The 22,047-nt window shown below is 43.1% G+C and overlaps 1 protein-coding gene across 1 annotated transcript in view; it reads right to left on the bottom strand.

Moving 5' to 3' along the window:
• The window catches only part of ALPK2 (alpha kinase 2), a 72,662-nt gene that overhangs the window by 44,990 nt on the left and 5,625 nt on the right, over positions 1 to 22,047 (bottom strand). Inside the window, exons 2-3 of the mRNA XM_069963186.1 lie at positions 16,015 to 17,397; positions 7,631 to 9,965 (exon numbers count right to left, since the gene is read on the bottom strand). Coding sequence (XP_069819287.1) covers positions 7,631 to 9,965; positions 16,015 to 17,229 — 3,550 coding nt within the window. The 5' untranslated portion in view covers positions 17,230 to 17,397. The remainder of the gene's footprint in view (positions 1 to 7,630; positions 9,966 to 16,014; positions 17,398 to 22,047) is intronic.

Genomic DNA, 22,047 nt, shown 5'->3' on the forward strand with positions numbered 1-22,047 from the left:
TTATAGGGGGTAGTATTATAGTAGTTATATTCCTGTATATAGGGGGCAGTATTATAGTAGTTATATTCTTGTATATAGGAGGCAGTATTATAGTAGTTATATTCTTGTATATAGGAGGCAGTATTATAATAGTTATATTCTTGTATATAGGAGCAGTATTATAGTAGTTATATTCTTGTATATAGGAGCAGTATTATAGTAGTTATATTCTTGTATATAGGAGCAGTATTATAGTAGTTATATTCTTGTATATAGGAGCAGTATGAGGCTGCGTTCACACAACGTACATTTCAGTCAGTATTGCAACCAAAACCAGGAGTGGATTAAAAACACAGCAGGGATCTGTTCACACAATGTTGAAATTGAGTGGATGGCCGCCATATAACAGTAAATAACGGCCATTATTTCAATATAACAGCCGTTGTTCTAAAATAACAGCAAATATTTGCCATTAAATGGCGGCCATCCACTCAATTTCAACATTGTGTGAACAGAGCCTTTCTGTGTTTTTAATCGACTCCTGGTTTTGGTTGCAATATGAGGACCACAATACTGACTGAAATATACTGACTGAAATATATGTAGTGTGAACATAGCCTAATAGTAGTTATATTCTTGTATATAGGAGCAGTATTATAGTAGTTATATTCCTGTATATAGGAGCAGTATTATAGTAGGTATATTCCTGTATATACGAGCAGTAATATAGTAGGTATATTCTTGTATATAGGAGCAGTATTATAGTAGTTATACGGTTCAGGGAAGAAAAAGAGCGCTGCACCTCACACCTATGGCTGATACTAGTGCCCCTAGGCGAAATAAAAAACACATCAGAATTTTGTGTATGAATTGATCAAGCCATACTGCCCCATGTACCATCGTGCAGGTATCTGATACACATGGGTCCCTACACTAAGTCCACACTGTGCCGAGAGGCACTAGTATCAGCCATAGGTGTGAGGTGCAGCACTCTGTTTCTTCCCTGAACCGTATTTTGTTTCTCTTTTCTCCGTGTATTGCACTCCTCCTGGTGAGACCCACATGACCGCAATTAGCAGGAGACACCTGAGTGCTCATGGTTTTAATCCCTCCTGTCTGTCCCATTCTATCTTTGATAGCTATGGTGAGTGCAATACCTCATCCAGACTTGTGCTGTTTGGGGGCAGCTTCCTCCGCCGGCGGTGCAGGCTGGATTTTGGTGTGGCATTTTTGGGTCTGGTCCTGTGGCATGGGGGTTGCAGGGACATTCCATGGCCTCCCTTCCCTGACTGTTCACGCCTGCGGGGGTGGTGGTCGCTGACTGGCACGGTGTGGACTTAGTGTAGGGACCCATGTGCATCAGATACCTGCACACGGTACATGGGGCAGTATGGCTTGATCAATTCACATACAGAATTCTGATGTCTTTTATGCAGCCGAGAGGTACTAGTATCAGCCATAGGTGTGAGGTGCAGCACTCTTTTTCGTCCCTGAACCGTAATATAGTAGTTATATTCCTGTATATAGGAGCAGTATTATAGTAGTTATATTCTTGTATATAGGAGCAGCATTATAGTAGTTATATTCTTGTATATAGGGACAGATGTATAGTAGTTACAGTATATCCTTGTACATAATGAGTCACAACGATATCTACTGATACAGAATACAGTATTTTGGCAGCCAATAGCTGTTTTTGAATTTGCCCTGTCCTGTATATGGAGAGAGTAATGGTTATGTATTTGGGTAGTAATATCTTATGCTGCAGAATTCCTCATCTGACCAGGCATTGCTGAGTCAGCTCTTTCTCAGCGGCAGACATGCACTTGGCTGCTTTATAACAAGTTCAGATGCACAGTATGAATTTCCATTTGTTATTCTCTGGTTCCTGCCAATACCAGATGGCAATACCAGGCCTGGCTTAAACCGAAGAACATTGCATTTTTATAAAATATAGTCAGTTGTTGTTGTTAGTCTAGATCCCTGTGTATCCCATATTTACATTCACCCCTATAAGATACAGCTGAGTCAGTGGAGTACCTATAGGAAAGCATTAATATTACCCAGGTACCTGAAGGTTCTGTAAGCTTCCTCTGGCATTTAAAAAGAATACTCTGGTTTTGGAAATTGTAGAAGTCTTGAAAATGAAAGGTCAACGTTGTATACACTGAGCTTGTGTCAGTCTCAAAAAGTCTGGTGCCAGTAATAGACTCCCTTAGGGACCATGCCAATACCTTCATCCTTTCTGGTGGTTACCAGCCAGGGAGACCTTTATCCCATCACTACAAACCAACATGGCGGCACTGTTGAATACTGCAGCCCATCGCCTTGTAGCTGATACTGAACACAACATATACATAGTGCAACAAAGTGACACAAGAGCCTCTCAAGTAGTCCAAGAGAGTTGTTGGTTCGGGAGAGTTGTTAGTTCGGGAGTGTTGTTGGTTTAGCCCCTTTTCAAGGTGTCCTTACATTGGTCTACTATATAATTGTCAGACCTGTCTCTGCTGACCAAAGATTAGGACAATCCTGTAATCACTCTGTCACTAGTTGTCCGCACACAATAGCAGACAGTGGCCATCGGAGGATTCGATTGTTCTATCTAGTCATCTCAATGAGGCAACTTTCATTCCTCTTCAGTACAGGTCGGCTGACAAGGCCAAACCCAATGCTGTCTGGCGTCCAGCCCTGATTCGCTGTAGTAAAATTACCCATTGACAATTTGTCATGACTTTTTATTATTAAGCCCTTAAGTGACCAAAGCAGCTTTCACACAGTATATAGTGATCCTTTAAGGCCCAGTTAGAGATGAGTGAACCTCGACCATACCCAGGTTGGTGTGAACGTGAACATTCTGCATTTGATTATTGGTGGTTGAAGAAGTTGGATGCATCCCTAGGGAGTCCTGCAAAGCATAGATTTAGTCTATGGCCTATGGCTGTATCCATGTTTTCCAGGACTCCCAACTTCTTCAGTAGTCAAATGCCGAGCATTCATGTTTGGATGAACCTGAGCATGTTTATCAAGCCCTTGTGACGAGCGACCAATACCAAGGCCCTATTGGGATAGATGCTGGTTGCATGGTGGTCCAGCATTAAAAGGGTGTTCCATGCTAAATTTGATGGCTTATCCTCAGGATAGGTGACAATATCAGATTGATGGGGTAAAACTCCCCACTGCACGCAATGGAGCGAGCGGCTCCAGCCACTGACAGGGTTTTCTGCGGCCGCTATTCAATGAATAGCGGCCGCAGAAAACTGACATGTCAGTTTTTTACAGTGTCGCAAGGGATCCCAGCCGGGGGGATTTATGAAGACCTGTGTACAAGTATGCCGGCCTTATATTAGGCCCCGCCCCCTTTTCCCCGTCAGGATTCACTAAGAGGCACACGCCTTTTAGGGAATCCGGCAGGGCGCCCGAACCCGCGCCTGGCGTACTAAATCTACACCTGCTTCCAGCGAGCAGGCGTAAATCATGATAAATGAGGCGCGGAAGGAGGCCACGCCTCCCCGCCTTGTCATGCCCCCCAAGCTTCCCCAGCTGGGGCATATGGCAGGCGTACGCCAGGGAGAAGCGGCAAATCTGCTCCTTTTCTCTGGTGTACACCTCAGGCGGATGTTTCATAAATGTCCCCCTAGGCGCCGCCGCGACTCCTCTCTTCCCCATGCAGCAGCCGGTGTCCATAGGCAGGGACCCGGCGCTGCTGTTACTTCGGCCCCGGGGGGCGCCTCACCTCTCCACGCTCCTGTCCGTCGCTGTGCCGGCCGGCGCGCGCATCCCCGCCTCCTAGGGCGCACGCGCGTCGGCTGTCTCAGATTTAAAGGGGCAGTGCGCTCCTAATTGGTCATGCACACAATCACTCCCTATAAATTCCAGCCCTGCCCCACTGCAGGTGTTGGAGCCTCTACATGCTTCCCATAGCGTTTGGCCCAGCTCCCTGTTGTTCCTGATTCCTTTCCGCTACCTGGTCCCTAGTCCTTGTTCCTGATTCCTGTCCGCTACCTGGTCCCTAGTCCTTGTTCCTGATTCCTGTCCGCTACCTGGTCCCCACTCCTTGTTCCTGGCTCCTGCTTCCCCGTTACACTTTGGTTCCTGTGTTCAGCCTGTCACGTGCGGTCTCACCTACAGACCATTGCCAGTACCATCTCCTGCCTACTGCTCCTGCCACGCCTCGCCTGCCGTCACCAGCAACCAAGCCAGGGGTAGCGACCTGGGGGTCGCCTGCCGCAGCAAGTCCATCCCGCCTTGCGGCGGGCTCTGGTGAAAACCAGCGGCCCCTTAGACTCTGCTCCCTGGTGAGGTCAGTGCCATCGCTGGTGACGGTCCAGTGGATCCACTAGTCCAGGCGTTACAGAGCGCCGACCAGTCAGGTCACTGCTCGCTTGCTCCTCGTTCCCCGCTCGATGACTGTGCTATTACACGCACAGACATTTCACAGGGGCAGCGGGAAGGGCTGCCTTAGATCATTCAGGTTGCCCATAGAAGAGAATATGCAAAAGAAGAGTCTCTGGAGCCTCATCAAAGAATCTTGAAACACAGGGCTAGCCAGATAACGAAACCTGTAACGAAACCACCATATTAAGTGGCCCTATAAGTCAATGTAATGACAAGGGAAAAACCAAGGCCAGGTAACCATCGCCATACAGCTGTTTCGGGGTGTTGCCCCTCATCAGTGTGGAGCAGGATTCTGGCTAGGAGGGAGCAATGCCTAGTAGAGCCATAAGAGAAACAAATCACTGATCTCAGGGAGACCAGCCAAACGACAACAATGCCGGCTGCTAGTGAAAGCGCTCAATGCAGTGAAGTCCTATGTGCATTGCCCCCTGGGAAACATGAATATGCAAAAGAAGAGCCCGTGGAGCCTCATCAAAGAGTCTCAAAACAGAGGACTAGCTAGATATCCCTCCAGGAAGGACCCAGCCAAGGGTCCTTCCCGGATGAAGCTCCACAGGCTCTTCTTTTGCATATTCATGTTTCCCAGGGGTCAATGCACCTAGGACTTCACTGCATTGAGCACTTTCACTAGCAGCCGGCAGTGTTGTCGTTTGGCTGGTCTCCCTGAGATCAGCGATCTGTTTCTCTTATTGCTCTACTAGGCATTGCTCCCACCTAGCCAGAATCCTGCTCCACACTGATGAGGGGCAACACCCGAAACAGCTGTATGTGGATGGATACCTGGCCTTGGTTTTTCCCTTGTCATTACATTGACCTATAGGGCCACTTAATATGGTGACCCTATAAGGGCTACTTGGCTGGGTCCTTCCCGGAGGGATATCTGGCTAGTCCTGTGTTTCGAGACTCTTTGATGAGGCTCCACCTGCTCTTCTTTTTCATATTCATGTTTCTCAGGGAACAATGCACCTAGAACTTCACTGCATTGAGCGCTTTCACTAGCAGACGGAAGTGTTATCGTTTGGCTGGTCTCCCTGAGATCAGTGATCTGTTTCTATTATGGCCCATAGAAGAGAGTAGCGGTCTGCTGATATCACTCCTAGCAGACCGTAGCTATAGTCATTGTTTTTTAAAACATGCTGAAGGGCAACAATCAGCCGACATTGTGCATGTTGTCTTATCGTTGCCTTTTAGCATGACCTATTACACTCAACAAGTAATCAAGTAATTGGCCAAGTACAGCGGATATTCTTTTGGTGTAATAGTACCATTACCGGGAGTCAAAGAGTTCAAGTTCGGAGAACAGTGCCGAACCAGAACAGTTCAGCATCTTCACTCAACATTATTTAAGATTTCTTCTATGACACAGGTTGAAGGGGTCCTAGGGCAATACCATCAATATGTGATGGGTGGGGAACCAACTACCAAAAGAATGGAGGGGCCATGTTGCTTAAGCAAACCTCACAGTTTCTTCAATGTTTCCTTTGCTCAGCTTTGTGTTTAGTGGTAGTAAGGGGGTGACAGTATCACTTTAAGTACCCATAAACCTGACTTTTCCTGACTCTCATATTCACATGCATGAATGACGTAAACCGCTGCCAGACACCTCTATCAGCAATAACAAAAGGATCCGTCACATAGTAATCCATCATTGACTCTTCTCTGACCAACATCTGGTGCCAGAGGAGACTGGGTAGGCCCCCATACACATTAGCCAGTGGGCCAGTTCAATCGATTACATAATTCTATGTTGTATAGCACCCATGGCCAAATCCATATGAAGTATCAGTGTCTGTAATAAACCTATCTCTCTCTCTCTCTCTCTCTCTCTCTCTCAAGTTCTGGATGAGGAATAGAAAACTTCAGAGGCTACAAGGACAGAGTTTCATATTACCTTTTGGCTGAAGGTCTGAAAATAGAATCCATACATACATGTATACACGCCAAGGCAGAATATACACACACAATACAGCAACAGTCTATGGGAAGGGTTATTTAAAGGAGAACTCCTATGTAATTTGCTATGTTGCAGGTATAATTTGTATCCTCTTAGAATAGACTATGGGATAAATGTGGGAACCACCCGTCTATATGTGTATCAGTATTCAGCTCTTGTTAGACTATAATTCCCAGCATGCTTAGGAGTTGTAGTTGTGCAACAGCCGGAGAGCCACAGGTTGTATACCGCTGCTGTACGTGATGAATTCCTATGGAGGGGTCAATTGGATGTGTACTGGCGAGAACATGGCCCCTTATTTCTTATGTAATCACGTACGTTATGTAATAGGGTCTATGGAAACACATTACGTTCCACCATATGATGCCTCTACTAGCCACTGTTTTTTCCCATAAAGTAATGCTAATAGGTGGGACATTACCGCTATGACATGCAAAGGTGGATGCCAATGTGTGTTTTTCATGCAAAAAGCCTCTATGGACCTAGTTAAGATACCAATACTCAGAGCTATGGCATAAACCAATAGTATTCAAACCATTGTATCGATCCATACAACATGATCTGTTATACAGCCATAGGCATGAACCCATAGATCCATCATATTATGGATCTGTACAATCTCTATTATGGCCATGTGCATGAGCCCATATCCATTGTATTACTGATGCAATCAATCCATTGTATTATAAATCCATGTAACACAAACTAGTATACAGCCATGTTCAAGAACAACATACAACACCAACATAAGCAGCCATTATGGATCCATACAATACAATCTCTAATATGGCCATGTATATGAACCTGTAGATCGATCGGACTATGGATCAACATAGCATGATCTGTGATATGGTAATATACATAAACCCAAAGAGCCATCTTATTATGATTCCCTATTATGGCCAGGACCGGGACCCATCGTATTATAGATCCATACAGCATAATAAGGCTAGGTGCGTGAATCCACAGATCTCTTATATAATAGATTCATATAGCATGGTCTGTCATACAGCTGTGTGCTTGAGGTTATTGACCAATAGGGATCTGTGAAGGAGGGGGGGGGGGTAGTCTTCCGGAACATACGGATATTACCAATATTACCTTATTATATTAGAATGACTTTGTATGTCCAGCTTTATCTTTCAGTGACCAGACGTGACGTCCCTCAGGCTAGTCTAGTTCAATGTTCCAATACCCTTCATCATATCTGATACACGTCTATATTCTTAAAGTTACAGTCACTTCTTACCATGACCACATAAACACACAGATCTACAAATATATAAGTGTAACTCTTCTCACCTTTAGTGCTGTCTTTGGTTACAGTTCCCTCAACGCTGTTCTCTCTTTTTATCCTCTTCTCCTCATCAGGGGTGAAGACTTCATTGGTATCCGACGTCTCCGGTTCTTTTTTAGTCTCCTTTTTCTGTTCTTTCCCACTTGATTTAAACTTTTTCTTGACCATTTTGTTTTCTGTGCTCTTTTCGCTCAGGGTTTTAGTGCCCATATAATGTGTGGAGCAGCTGGTTCCTCTACTGGTCTGGTCTAGGGTGCTCGTGTGAGTTTGGCCAGGCCCACTGCCACCCCCTCCTCCCCCTCCTCCTTCCCTAATTGTATGAGGGTCTAGGCACACTTGTGACAGTTCATTGGAATTTGGAATGTAATCCTTGACATGCGGTGAATGTGCTTTTTCTATTTCGGTTATATTATTATACACGTTGGCTGTTGCCTTCACAAGACTTTTAGTCTTCTCGACGCAACCAGCCAAAGATCCTTTGCCAACATCTCCTTGGTAATTTTCCGTAAGAAGTTTATTACTAATTTCATGATCCCCTTTATTTGGGGAAGAATGCTGGTCACTTTTCTTCATATTAATTTCATCCTTGACTTGATAACCCAATGTGCTTTGATCTCCCTTAAATCCACTAGTTCCTTTGATGTCTCCTTCTAGCATACTACTATTGAGAACTGAATCACTGGAATCCAATGATGTCTGGTGACATATATGATGAAGTCTTATGATAGGGTCAACTAAATGAGAGCTGCCGACAAACTGTAGGATTTCGCATTCTTGTGTCTCATTATACACCTTGTCGGCACAATCGTGTTTTTTCTTACAAAAGTCACAATTATCTACAAATTGAGTTTCAACCACGGTTTGTGATTCAATCTCCATATTTTCCGAAGGGACATCCTCATCTGATGATATGGCGTTGATAATACGAGCACCAATAATAACAGCTGGGGACCCCTTCACCTCAAAGAGTGATCCTTCATCCACAATTTGTGCTCCTAAAAGTACAGTGTTTGAAATAATATCCAAAAATTGTAATTCATCATCCGCAGTTTGTGATCTGAAATCCATCATCTCTGATTCATTTTCCTCAAGTGGTGATCCATTATCTAGAATGTTTGATCCTCCGTCTGGAATTTGTGATTCGTTTACCACCATTGGTGATAAATTATCTGAAATTTGTGATTCATTTTCTAAAACTTGTGATTCATAATCCACAATTTCTGATTCATGGTCTAAAATTTGTGATTTATTTTCAACTATTTCCGATTCAGGGTCTAAAATTTGTGACTCATTTTCCACAATTTCTGATCCATTAGTCACAGTTTCTGATTCACTGTCTAAAATCAGCGATTCATTTGCCACAATGTGAGATTCGTCCCCCACAATTTGTGATTCATCATTCAAAACTTGAGATTCTTTTCGCCAATTTTGTGTTTCGTTTTGCAAAATTTGTGATTCACTGTCTGAAATGTATGATTGATTTTCCACATCTGGTGATTTAATGTCCAACATGTTTATTTCATTTTCCATAATTTCTGATTGACAGTTAAAAATTTCTGATTCTGCAATTTGTAATTTGCTTTCAGCAACTTCTGACCCATTCTCCAAAATGTGTGATTCACTGTTCACAATCTGTGATTCACTGTCCACAATCTGTGATTCACTGTCCACAATCTGTGATTCATTGTCCACAATCTGTGATTCGCTGTCCACAATCTGTGATTCACTGTCCACAATCTGTGATTCATTTTCCTCAATATGTGATTCACTGTCCACAATCTGTGATTCACTGTCCACAATCTGTGATTCATTGTCCACAATCTGTGATTCATTGTCCACAATCTGTGATTCACTGTCCACAATCTGTGATTCACTGTCCACAATCTGTGATTCATTTTCCTCAATCTGTGATTCACTGTCCACAATCTGTGATTCACTATCCACAATCTCTGATTCACTGTCCACAATCTCTAATTTACTGTCCACAATCTCTGATTCACTTTCTGTGATTTGTGATTCATAATCCAGTATTTGTGATTCATTATGTATACTTTTATGTTCCTGATCCTTAATTTCTGAAATATCTTCTGTTACGTCAAGTCCACCCTTCACAATGTCAGAACCGTAACCCACAATTTCATATTCCCCTCCATATTCGAAAGATGTTGTCTCTTCAATGTCGTCGTTGTCTTCGGTGATGTCCCTTATATACCCGTTCCTGTCTTCAGATTCTGAACAGCATAGTTTGGTCTCTTCGTTTACCTCAGTCGTTGGGCTTTCTTCATCCAGTTGGTCACAGCCTTGAGGTGATCGAATGTTTTCTTTCAAAAATTGTATTAGCTAAAAAGTAAGAAAAAAAAAATACTATATTAGTCATATTGCATACTTTATTGCATGGGATGCTTTATTGCATTTGCTGGCTTTATCCTTTGGCTATGTTCACACATTGTCAAAATGGCAGTCGTTTTCATTGGACAGCCAGCATGGTAAATGAATGGTAATGGTTAATGGTGAATAACGGATATTATTTGCCATGAAATGACAACCATCCAAAAAACAAATCCCCCCCCCCTTGCTTTCCCGATCGGTGCAGGTCTGAACACTCAGACCTGGACCGATTTTTTTTGTACACCCTCTTTAATATGACCTAGGGATAGAACAGCTCCTTTAGAATCAATGGAGCCGCTTCATTGAGGGGAGGGAATTCCCACAGCCTCCTGTGCTTCTGTCCGGCCCGGTACCCATGAAAAGAATGGTGCCGTACACAGGAACCGGTTCAAAAAACGGACCGCAGCACTGGCTTCCCCGTGATGGTGTCGTTTTATCCATGGGTCATATAAAAGAGGATGTACCTGATGGTACATCCTCTTTAAGTATAAGCCATGAAGACAAAGAGACTGTTGTGCCATATTAACTGGGGTTTTTTTTGTTTTTTTTTTGCCTCTTTTCTGCAAACCGTTAAAAAAAATAGTCAACATATTTTTTAGGGCTTAACAGATGGTTTTATAAAATTGGCCACAATTTAAAGACATTGGCCCAGACTGGCACCGAGGATGAAGGCAAGAAACTTACCTTTATCTTCAGGGCCCTGTTCACTATAGGAATGCTTCTAACCTGCTGATAGTTTCCCTTTAAAGGGTAATGTCTTGCCTGAAACTCTAAACATTAGAGGAATATAAATACAGCACGGCCATAACTATTAGACTATTAGCCAGAGCAGGAGGCACTTTAAGGAGGCCATCTTTTTGGAGGGCCCAATACCTTGGTGCATTATATCGAAACAAGTTCCTGGCAGGCTGTATCTGCAACATTAAAGCTTCTTTGTAATGCTGGGAGAGATAATCACACAGAAGTTATATTAGTATACTTAGACTGGGCGGTCCTAACCTAACTGCACTCACTGCCAATAACTAATTAGGACCGGCTCACTAGACTCTACTGGAAGCTACAATGTTGCAGATAAAGCCAGTCAGGGACTTGAGAGGAGGGAGGAGGGTGAGACAGAGAGAAAGGCTCACGCACAAGTCTTTGGGTTTTCAGCAGAAAGCAGCAGCTGAGAACTGGGGGAAGCAGACTGAATAGATAAAAAGAAGTATGGAAGGAATTGTTAGTATAACCATGGGCAGCAACATATTAAAAGTTATGTTGGAGCGGAATACCCCTTTAACCCTATGGTCGGAATTTATCATTTGTAGCTTCATGGCAGCCACGCTCCTTTTACACAATGTCTAAGGGCCCTGTTTCACCGGTCAGTACCCCCCTGTGTAATATCGCTAGCAGTGCTTGCTTGTTGGCCAATCTGACCTGTTGAAGAATCATTGGTCGTCGGCTACACATCTGTTTGTGTAATAGGAGATGGGCAGCCTATGGCTCATAGTAGGAAAGGGCTGATCCAGCAGCTGGTCATGCGCCCCTAGAGCCCAACTGGTCGTGCCTAGTGAAGAATCTGTAAACGATGGTCGATCACAAAGATCAGCGCTCATTGGCATAGAGGATCGGCTTTATGGTGTATTCACAACGTTTGGAACACATGGGCGGAGCTTAGCGTATCAAGGACATGGCCATGACGGCCTGAAAAATTTATTAAGATTTATGCCTGAAAACAGGTGTGAACTATAGCTGAAATCTACACCAGTTCGGAGCTGGCATAGATATCAAAGTTCAGTGCAGAGTCAGCCAGTGATGCGCTAGATTTATTAATTGGACAAATCTTATGCCAGCGAGTTTTCACTTTAGCCATACGTGTGAAATGCCAGCCTAAGCAAATTCCCCTTCTGTCTTTTTGAAAGACTTTTTATTTAAATCAACCGGTGTAATAAAGTTTCAAAATGTGAAGCCTTCCAGTACTTATCAGCTACTGTATGTCCTGAAGGAAGCGGTGTATTTTTTCCAGTCTGACAATTTGCTCTCTGCTGCCACCTCTGTCCATGTTAGGAACTGACCAGAGTAGGAGAAGTTTTCTATGGGGATTTGCTACTGCTCTGGACAGTTCCTGACGTGGACAGAGGTGGCAGCAGAGAGCACTGTGTCAGACTGGAAAGAATACACCACTTCCTGCAGGACATACAGTAGCTGCAAGATTTGAGATCTTTGAATAGAAGTAAATTACAAATTTCTGGCACTTTCTGGCACCAGTTGATTTGCATGAACAACCCCTTTAAGTGCTAAGGGTTGTAACACCTCCTTACCCCCTCTCGCACCTCTATCTCTGCTTGACAGCTGTCTCCAGCAGGGTCAGCGCTGTGAAGGGGAGAGAGGAGGCGTTACAGTTCTGAGCACTTTAGTAGCTTGGGACCGCCTCCTTGACTCTTTGTATCAGTGAAATACTTTTTTTTATCTATGTTCTGGAATCACAGATGGATATATGAAAGCTACCATATATCTCCTTGCCTTAACAGCTCAGCATTTTACAACGTGACAAGCTGACAGATTCACTTTAAGAAGGCAAAATCCCTTTAAGAAGCTTCACTTCTCCATCACACTTCAAAAACCCCTAATGTGAAACAAAACCAAGAAAATAGAAAAGTTTACTCAATCATGAAAACATTTCTCTAAATCTTTTCATTACCACAATGCCCTTCATCTCCGGCACAGATTCTTATCGGTCTTAGCTGAGAGGAGACGTTCCTCTTATTACACTCGCCTGCCACTCACTGAGGCCTGAAATGAATTGTTTTGCATTTTATATTATTATAATTGTATAAAAAGTTTGAAATAATTTTGAACCAGCGGTTACAATGTGACACGGCAGTCTGTACGTAAATGCCTTGACGTCCTGAGCTTCCTGATACATGAATAGAACGCTAGAATACTACTGAATACTGACACAGCAGCACAGTAGGTGGGAGGGTGCAGAAGTTGCATTGAATCCATAGATTGTAGTGCAGATGTATCTGCCATTCGTAGTCACTGGAAAGCTGGGTGGCTAGAACATATCCTGTGCCGATGCAGATAGAGAGGAGTACAGGACATGTAGCACAGACATAGAGTAGTAAAGTACATGTAATGCAGGTAGAGGGCAGTATGGTATGTGTAGTAGAAGCAGTGATCAGTACCCATAGTACAGAAATAGAGCAGTACAGTACATGTAGTGCAGTTAGAGAATAGTACAGTACATATAGCACTAAAAGGGAGCATTATAGTATGTAGGACAGGTAGAAAGCAGTACAGTACATGCAGTACAGGTAGACAGCAGTACAGTACATGTAGTGCAGGTAGAGGGCAGTACAATACATGTAGTACAGGTAGATGGCAGTACAGTACGTGTAGTACAGGTAGAGAGCAGTACAATACATGTAGTACAGGTAGATGGCAGTACAGTAGGTGTAGTACAGGTAGAGAGCAGTACAGGACATGTAGTACAGGTAGATGGCAATACAGTACATGTAGTACAGGTAGACAGCAGTACAGTACATGTAGTACAGGTAGAGGGCAGTACAGTACATGTAGTGCAGGTAGAGGGCAGTACATTATATGTAGTGCAGGTAGAAGGCAGTACAGTACATGTAGTTCAGATAGTACAAGTAGAGGTCAGTACAGTACATGTAGTACAGGTAGAGAGCAGTACAGTGCATGTAGTGCAGGTAGAGGGCAGTACAGTACATGTAGTACAGGTAGAGAGCAGTACAGTACATGTAGTACAGGTAGAGGGCAGTACAGTACATGTAGTGCAGGTAGAGGGCAGCACAGTACATGTAGTACAGGTAAAGGCCAGTACAGTACATGTAGTACAGGTAGAGAGCAGTACAGTACATGTAGTACAGTATATGTAGTACAGGTAGAGAGCAGTACAGTATATGTAGTACAGGTAGAGGGCTGTACAGTACATGTAGTACAGGTATAGAGCAGTACAGTATATGTATTACAGGTAGAGGGCAGTACAGTACATGTAGTACAGGTATAGAGCAGTACAGTATATGTAGTACAGGTAGAGGGCAGTACAGTACATGTAGTACAGGTATAGAGTAGTACAGTACAGGTAATACAGGTAGAGAGCAGTACAGTATATGTAATACAGTATATGTAGTACAGGTAGAGAGCAGTACAGTATATGTAATACAGTATATGTAGTACAGGTAGACAGCACTACAGTACAAGTCTATGAGGCTTTGTATAAATCCATACAAGGCACGCTTGGTTTTATTGGTTGTATGTCTATCTATCTATCTATCTATCTATCTATCTATCTATCTATCTATCTATGTGTCAAGGTCTATACTATGTGAAGGTGTTATGTATTACACTTGTGTATGGGTATGTGTATACCATCTGACTGTACCCGTCTGTGTATCAGACTCCAGACCGGGTTAGTCATGTCTTAGTCTTATTTAGTCATATGGCCCCTTGGTCACTTGGTATGCTTTTAGGTGGCTGAGTTGTTTTATAAAGATATCAAGAAATCCTGACTTGTCTTTTAAGTAGATGATTCATGAGAGAGTCCTGTGGACACGTCTGACGCCTAGCTGGATATCACATGACACCTCGCCACATAAATCAGACACTTTAATTAACGGTGTTTCCCTTCCCATCAATACTTTTCCTTGTCATCATCCAGAGTTACGAGGGGGGCGAAAAGGATCTGTGACCTTCCCAGAGGATTGTCGCTTCCTTACTTAAACATACTTAAAGGGGAATTTTATTTCATACATTTTATACATTCTGCCTCAGTGAGAACACTAAAAATCATGATCATGATCTTTAGAGGAGCCTAATTATTAATAATGGTCTGTAATATGCCGGGGACCTGATACTGGGGTGTGTAAGATGCTGGGGACCTGATACTGGGGTGTGTAATATACTGGGGACCTGATACTGGGGTGTGTAATATACTGGGGGCCTTATAATGAGGTCTGTAATAAGCTGAGAGCCTGATATTGGGGTCTGCTTGGAGTCTGATACTGGGGTCTATAATAAGCTGGGGGCCTGATACTGGGGTCTGTAATATATTGGAGCCTGATACTGGCTATCCTTATAATGAGAATAATATAGAGAAAATTTGAAAAAAACCACACGCCTGATAACCACACCCACAATAGACTACACCCCCCACAAACAACACCCACAAGAAGCCACACCCCTCGCTGTGAAAGCCAAAGTGTCCCTGGAAATTTTTTTTTCAAATGTTGGCAACTATGTATGTGTGAACTGTATGCAGTTGTATACATTGTATATGGACTGTGTATGTATTGTATGTGGATTGTGTGCACTATATGGATTGTATACACTCTATGTGGACCGTGCACACTGTGTACAAACTGTATGAATTGTATGTGGACTATGCGTACACTATATGTTGTATGAGTATTCATTGTTCACGACTACTTAACGTCTTTTTTTGGAGGTTTGACGTCTATTATTTTAGATATCCGTCATATTGCACTGAAATTACGTCCGCTAAACGTATGCACTGTTTGTAGACGGTGTGCAGATTGTATAGAGACAGTATATATATATATATGGACTGGATATACATACTTCTATATACATGACGAGTGCTCTGTATCAGCCAGCTGCCTATAAAACACACCCAATACTATATCCTAAACCTCATTCCATACTATTTGGGTCATATATGTATATGCCCCATAAAATGAGTCCTTGCATAGATCACATTTCCTGGCCCGGCAGCTGTACGGCCCCCCGGTTTATCCACTATTATAAGTTGTCTGCTATAATTAGGAATGCTCAATGTTTATCCCCAGCCCTTTATCAAATCCCCGAACAGCAGTAGCTGCCACTCACTTTACTGTCTAAATGGTATCATGGGAATTCCTAGAGTGTGGAGCTGCAGACACATTAACACAAACAAATACAGATGTAGCAGTGCTGAGTGTGTAGCAAATCACTAGTCTGTATTCTTGCATAGAGTTATATGATATAGAGTATTTACCTGAGTATGGTCCTCTCCACTGTGCGGTGGATCTTCTGCAGCCATATCTTCTATAACAAGGAGAGGACTTTCTTCTGGGTCACTTGATGTCTCTCCTTCACTTAGGTCTTCATCTTGAGCATAGTCATCTTCAGAATGTATGTCCTCCATAGATGTATGTCCCCATTCTTCAACAGGTTCTGAAGTTTCTGGACCTTCTACATCCAACTCTCCATTTTTGTGGACGTCCTCTATGAGAGGATCCTCTGCGGACTCTTCCGTCATGGTGATGAGACCTTTGACTGAATTGTCTAATACGTTAACAAGATACAGTTCCATGTACGGGTTGCTAGTTCTGGGTTTGAGACATGCCGATACATCTCCTTTGAGACTATTTTCCATGTTGTCCACATCAATCCCAGCTCCTTTATCCTGGATAGCAGATAATGGAAGTTTACATCTTCCTTTCCTTTTCAGACTAGAAGGATTGTCCTCTCGGTGGCCACCTGTGATCACCATCTCTGGTTGCAAGGCTTTTAGGTTGTCTCCCGGGAAGTCTCCTTTTACATCTAGTCTTGGTGGCTCTGAGTGACTGACACAGAGGCTGGTGAAGACATCCATAGATAAAGTGTCATCTGATCCTTGGTTCGCATAAGTCACACCACTCGGCAGTCTATCCCACTCGTTTAGGCAATCCTGGCTTACTTTTGTCTCATCATCCTGGTCAGTTTCCAGTAGAAGGACAGGCTCATTGCCTAGAAGAACATGCTGCCACATTCCACTTTCATAATCCGTCATGACATCAGAGCATTCCAAATAGTTGAGACAATCATCAAAAAAGTCCTCCCCTATAGTCTGATGGTCATCCAACTTTGGCTCGGGGGTTTTGCAACAATATTTAGAACCATGCCATATGCAGTAGAGATGATCAATGCTACCCGTGTGGCACCTCACCCTCTCTGGTGGATTCACATCTACCTGTACTTCCGAGTCCCCATTGGTTGGTTCATTGATGATTAAAATATCAGATTTTTCTAACTCTAATCTGGAATGTTCCGAAACTAAATCATCTTCCTCCAGGATGAATAAACTTTCATTGGCACCCATAGTAGATTCATATAGGTCGTCTCCTACTAAATCAGATGTGGTGTCATCCGAGGTCTGGCCAATGGCTAGTCCGCTTCCTGTCATGAAGACATCCAACAGAAAGTCAATGTTTTTTCGTATTATGAACATATGGTCTGATCAGGTAAGGATGCTCCTCCATGGGTTTTGGAAAGAATCTGTGAAAAGAAGAAGATGGACGCCCTTTTACGATACCGTAACAGATAGAGTACAGGATAACCTTATCAAATCGGAATACTAAGTTCTTTAGGTTCAGGTCTTCACACTTTGCAAGTTTACCTAGAATAAAAGTAAAATGGGTTAATTCTGTTCTGTGTTGTAGGCCTAGGGGTATGCTGATAATAGGCCAGACTCTGGGGATGAAAGTCACTAGAGATGAGCAGCACCTGAGCATGCTGGAGTCTAATTGTTCGGCATTAGACTACCACTGGCTGACAAAGTTGGATGCAGGCCTATGGTTGTATCCATGTTTTCCTGGACGCCCTAGGGCTGCATCCATCTTTGTCAGCCACCGGTATTCAAATGCCAAACTATTGGACTCCAGCATGCTCAGGTCGCATTCATCTCGAGTAATAACTCATGGAAGCTCAAGGGCAAGTATCTACACATATTTTTTTCCCCATGCCAGGTGCCTATTGACATCAATAGGCTGTCCATGCTACCCATGGATATGTCAAGTCCCCCAGTGTGAGAGACACCCTTGATCAAGGGGGTGAAACTCTAACAGAGGTAACAGGACTCTACTAAGTAAATGGTGCAGTCAATTGTTGGTATGTTCTTGTGTAGCATTAAGTGACACAACCACCTTGTCCATATTGTAGCCATTGAAATTCAGTCCTTTATCTGAGGACTGTAAGCATTAAATGGGTTATCCAGACTTAGAAAAACATGGCCACTTATTCCAAAGACAGCAACATTCTTGACTCCAGTTTTGGTGGGACCTGGAAACAAGAGTAGTGTTGTCTCTGGAAGAAAGTGACCATGATTTTCTAACGCTTGATTATTTATTTATTTATTTATTTGTTTCAAATCAACTGGTGTCAGAAAATTATACAGATTTGTAATGTACTTCTACTTAAAAATCTCCAGTCTTCCGGTACTTATTAGCGGCTGTATGTCCTGCAGGAAGTGGTGTATTCTTTCCAGTCTGACACAGTGCTCTCTGCTGCCACCTATGTCCATGTCAGGAACTGTCCAGGGCAGGAGCAAATCCCCATAGAAAACCTCTCCTGCTCTGGACAGTTCCTGACATGGACAGAGGTGGCGGTAGAGAGCACTGTGTCAGAATGGAAAGAATACACCACTTCCTGCAGGAAATACAGCAGCAAACATTTTTGTCTGAGTTCCCCTTTAAGCTTGCTGTGCCACTATATTTAAGAAAAACTAAAGTTGAACTGCTTGAACTTGGTCACAATTAGTGCACTATGGAGCCAAAAATGGATGCGTGCAAGGGGCAACAGGTTCTATCACTGATCTATCTGTAACAGACTGAATAGTCATTAAAGCCCCATGTACAGTCATCCCCCTCCATGCTGAGGAACAGGTGGAAAGTAACACCTGCTAACTGGAAGATTTCTATATTAGCTTGCGGGAAATCCTTCAGCTTGACAACCACTGGGACCAAAGTTTTTTTTAAGCATAGAGGAAAATCTGACAATTCACAAATGTAGCATAAAATTATGAATTTCAGATTTGAGTCTTGTCATAGAGACATGTCGAAAATTTTGATTGGTCCAGGCCTGAGTCTTCAGACCTCTACCGGTCAGGAGAACGAGCTGGGAGAGGTCCGCGCTGCAGCGCATCCACACGGCACAGCACGGCGCATATCTGTACAATTCCCCTGCTCCCAGCATCATATTAGAGATGATGCTGTGTGTGTGTGTGTGGGGGGGGGTTAGCAGTAGTGGATTATAATAGGGGCGTTTCGGGTGGTAGCCCGGGGCCCTGAGCTCCTGGGGGGCCCATGACCACCCAAAAAGACTTATACTTTCAGTGGTGTACTGCCTCCTGGCAACATTTCCGCCATGATTTGCAAAAAATCACTGTGTTTTTATGGCAATTTTGCACAAATCAGGACATCATGACATTATCTATCCTGTACTATGAACGCCAGGCTAGTGCTGCCATAGTTACAATGGGGTGGGGGGGCCCAGGCTTGGTGAACAGCCCGGGGCCTATGGTAAAGTTAATCCGCCCCTGGGGGTTAGACTCCTGTACAGGCTTTCCACAGCCGTGTTCAGCGTAAAACACGGAACGTGGGAATAAGGCCTAAGGGTACTATTACACGGAACGATAATCGGCTGAATCAGCCCGATTCGTCCGATTATCGCTCCGTGTAATAAATACAACGATCAGCCGATGATTGTTGTCATCGGCTGATCGCTGATATAGGTTGGATCCTATAATTGTCGGGCGCCGACCGGCGACTGACAATATACTTTATCTATCCACGCTCCAGGGCTGCTCCTGTGGTCTTCTCCGAGTCCCGTGCGGTCTAGCTTCAGAGTGGCCTGTCAGCTGACAGGCCACTCAGCCAATCACAGGCCGCTGCGGCTAAGCGGCCAAGCTAGAGTGTGTGGGACACGGGGAGAAGCGGACCGCAGGAGCAGCCCTGGAGTGTGGATAGGTAAAGTATATAGTTCAAGCAAGAGCTGCAAGGACATGAGCCCTTGTTAAACGATTATCGGGCCGTGTAATAGGCCCAGTAAATGAGCGCCGACCTAGCAAATCGCTGAGCGTTTACAGGTATCGGCCCGTGTAATACCATCCTAACCCTTCTATCCACTGACAGATCTATTGATGAAGAGTCGGATGCTGCCATACACTGTAGAGAATCTGCCAAACCAGGGTATTCTGATCTTTATTAAATAAAATTTTTACATCAAGTTATATAACTTGCTGCCTTGTGATGAATGAGCAGTCAGGGAATGAATACAGCAGGTGCTGCAAATTTTCTACCTACAAAGCAATAGTCTGCTGTGTACTGAAATAGTCTGCAGGGGGTGCTGCTGGAGAGGAGTGGCAGGAGTGGGAGGGCTGTGATGGAGAACTGAGGGAAAGCAATGTATTCTGGGATTTGTAGCACTGAGCAACTGATCAACTAGGAAGTAGTGAACTGACATGGTAGAGGAAGTGGTAAGATGACATGGTAGGGGAGAGGATTGCATACCTACAAAAATGGTGGTTTCAGAAGTGGAGCAGATTGGTAAGCAATGCTATATTTTCTCCCAAATTTTACTATCCTTAAATTTTATTTTCACCTGAAGTCATAGTATTCCTTTAACTATGTGAAATTGCATGCAGAATAATAGAATAGGGGCATTACTAAGCATATTAGCCTAGAGTTGTATGATACATAGCAGATTGTGCAGTCTGTAAATTTCCAGCACCTGCTGCATTTATTCCCTGTCTGCTCCTCTGCCTGTGGCATCATTCATCACAGAGCAGCATGCTGTAATACCAATTTATTCTTCTCTAAATTTCCCAATATGTAGAGATAATAAATGCTCGTGAGCCCTAGTGCTTGACCTGGCCCAAAGGCCATATAAGAAAGTACATGGTAGGTGGGGATTATGTTATATATTGAATTGGAGCTTGAAAGTTATATACAAGAAAAAATTTCTGTTCTGGTCCCAATGCCATATTAGCATATATCATAAGATAATGCAACATTTACAGGGTACAAATTTAGGATTTGGGTCAATAAGCCTGAGACAATTTGTAAAGACTTAATAAGCCAAGAGCTGAACTGCAATCCCAGACATGACCCATGGACAAGGGTGGTGCGGTTACTGGATTTAAAAAAAAAAAAAAAACTAACTTTTTCAAATAACCCCTTTAAGCCTTGTAAATGCCCCTGACAACGGCCAACAAGCCTTTAATATGTAAGATAATGTAAAAGAAAATCTCCAAATTCTGACCTTTCCATATCCTGGCAAAACAAGGGCAGCGATGAGTTGGGGATTAGCCTGGACTCTGCGGTGCCATGTCAGCATCTTTTCTGATATGTATTCCAGCATAAATCAGTCACTGGGGTATTATAAGCCATCGGGCCGCAGCTACTGGGCACATTGTTAAGCTTTTTGGCCGGTAACATAACACTGCGATTCTTCCGCAAAACACCGGCAAAGTCAAAAGAGTCATTAACCCCTTACTGGCCACTGTATATGTTTATATGGCTGCCGAAAAGGTGTTACATAATGCTCTGATATATGAAGAATGGCAGGGTCACCGATTCAGGGCCCAGCTCCATGAACAATGGGCATACAACAGAGGTGGCATCTGTCACTCTGCGTCTATCGGTCCCAGTGATCGGGTGTTGGATCAGCTGTCATGTGACATTGCTGCTGGGTCTAAAGAGATACTTCATCACATTAAGGACAGCATATCTATCTCCTATCTATCTATCTATCTTCTATCTATCTATCTCTTATCTATCTATCTATCCTCTATCTATCTATCTATCTATCTATCTATCTATCTATCTATCTATCTATCTATCTATCTATCTATCTCCTATCTATCTATCTCCTATATATCATCTATCCTCTATCTATCTATCTATCTATCTATCTATCTATCTATCTATCTTATCTATCCTCTATCTATCTATCTATCTATCTATCTATCTATCTATCTATCTATCTCCTATCTATCTATCTATCTATCTATCTATCTATCTATCATCTATCTATCTATCTATCTTATCTATCCTCTATCTATCTATCTATCTCCTATCTATCTATCTATCTATCTATCTCCTATTTATCTATCTATCTATCCATCTATCTATCTATCTATCTATCTATCTATCTATCTATCTATCTCCTATCTATCTATCTATCTATCTATCTATATCCTATCTATCTATCTATCTATCTATCTATCTATCTATCTATCTATCTATCTTATCTCTCTATCTATCTCCTA

Source organism: Dendropsophus ebraccatus, chromosome 3, assembly GCF_027789765.1.
Source record: "Dendropsophus ebraccatus isolate aDenEbr1 chromosome 3, aDenEbr1.pat, whole genome shotgun sequence".
Classification (NCBI taxonomy): Eukaryota; Metazoa; Chordata; class Amphibia; order Anura; family Hylidae; genus Dendropsophus; species Dendropsophus ebraccatus.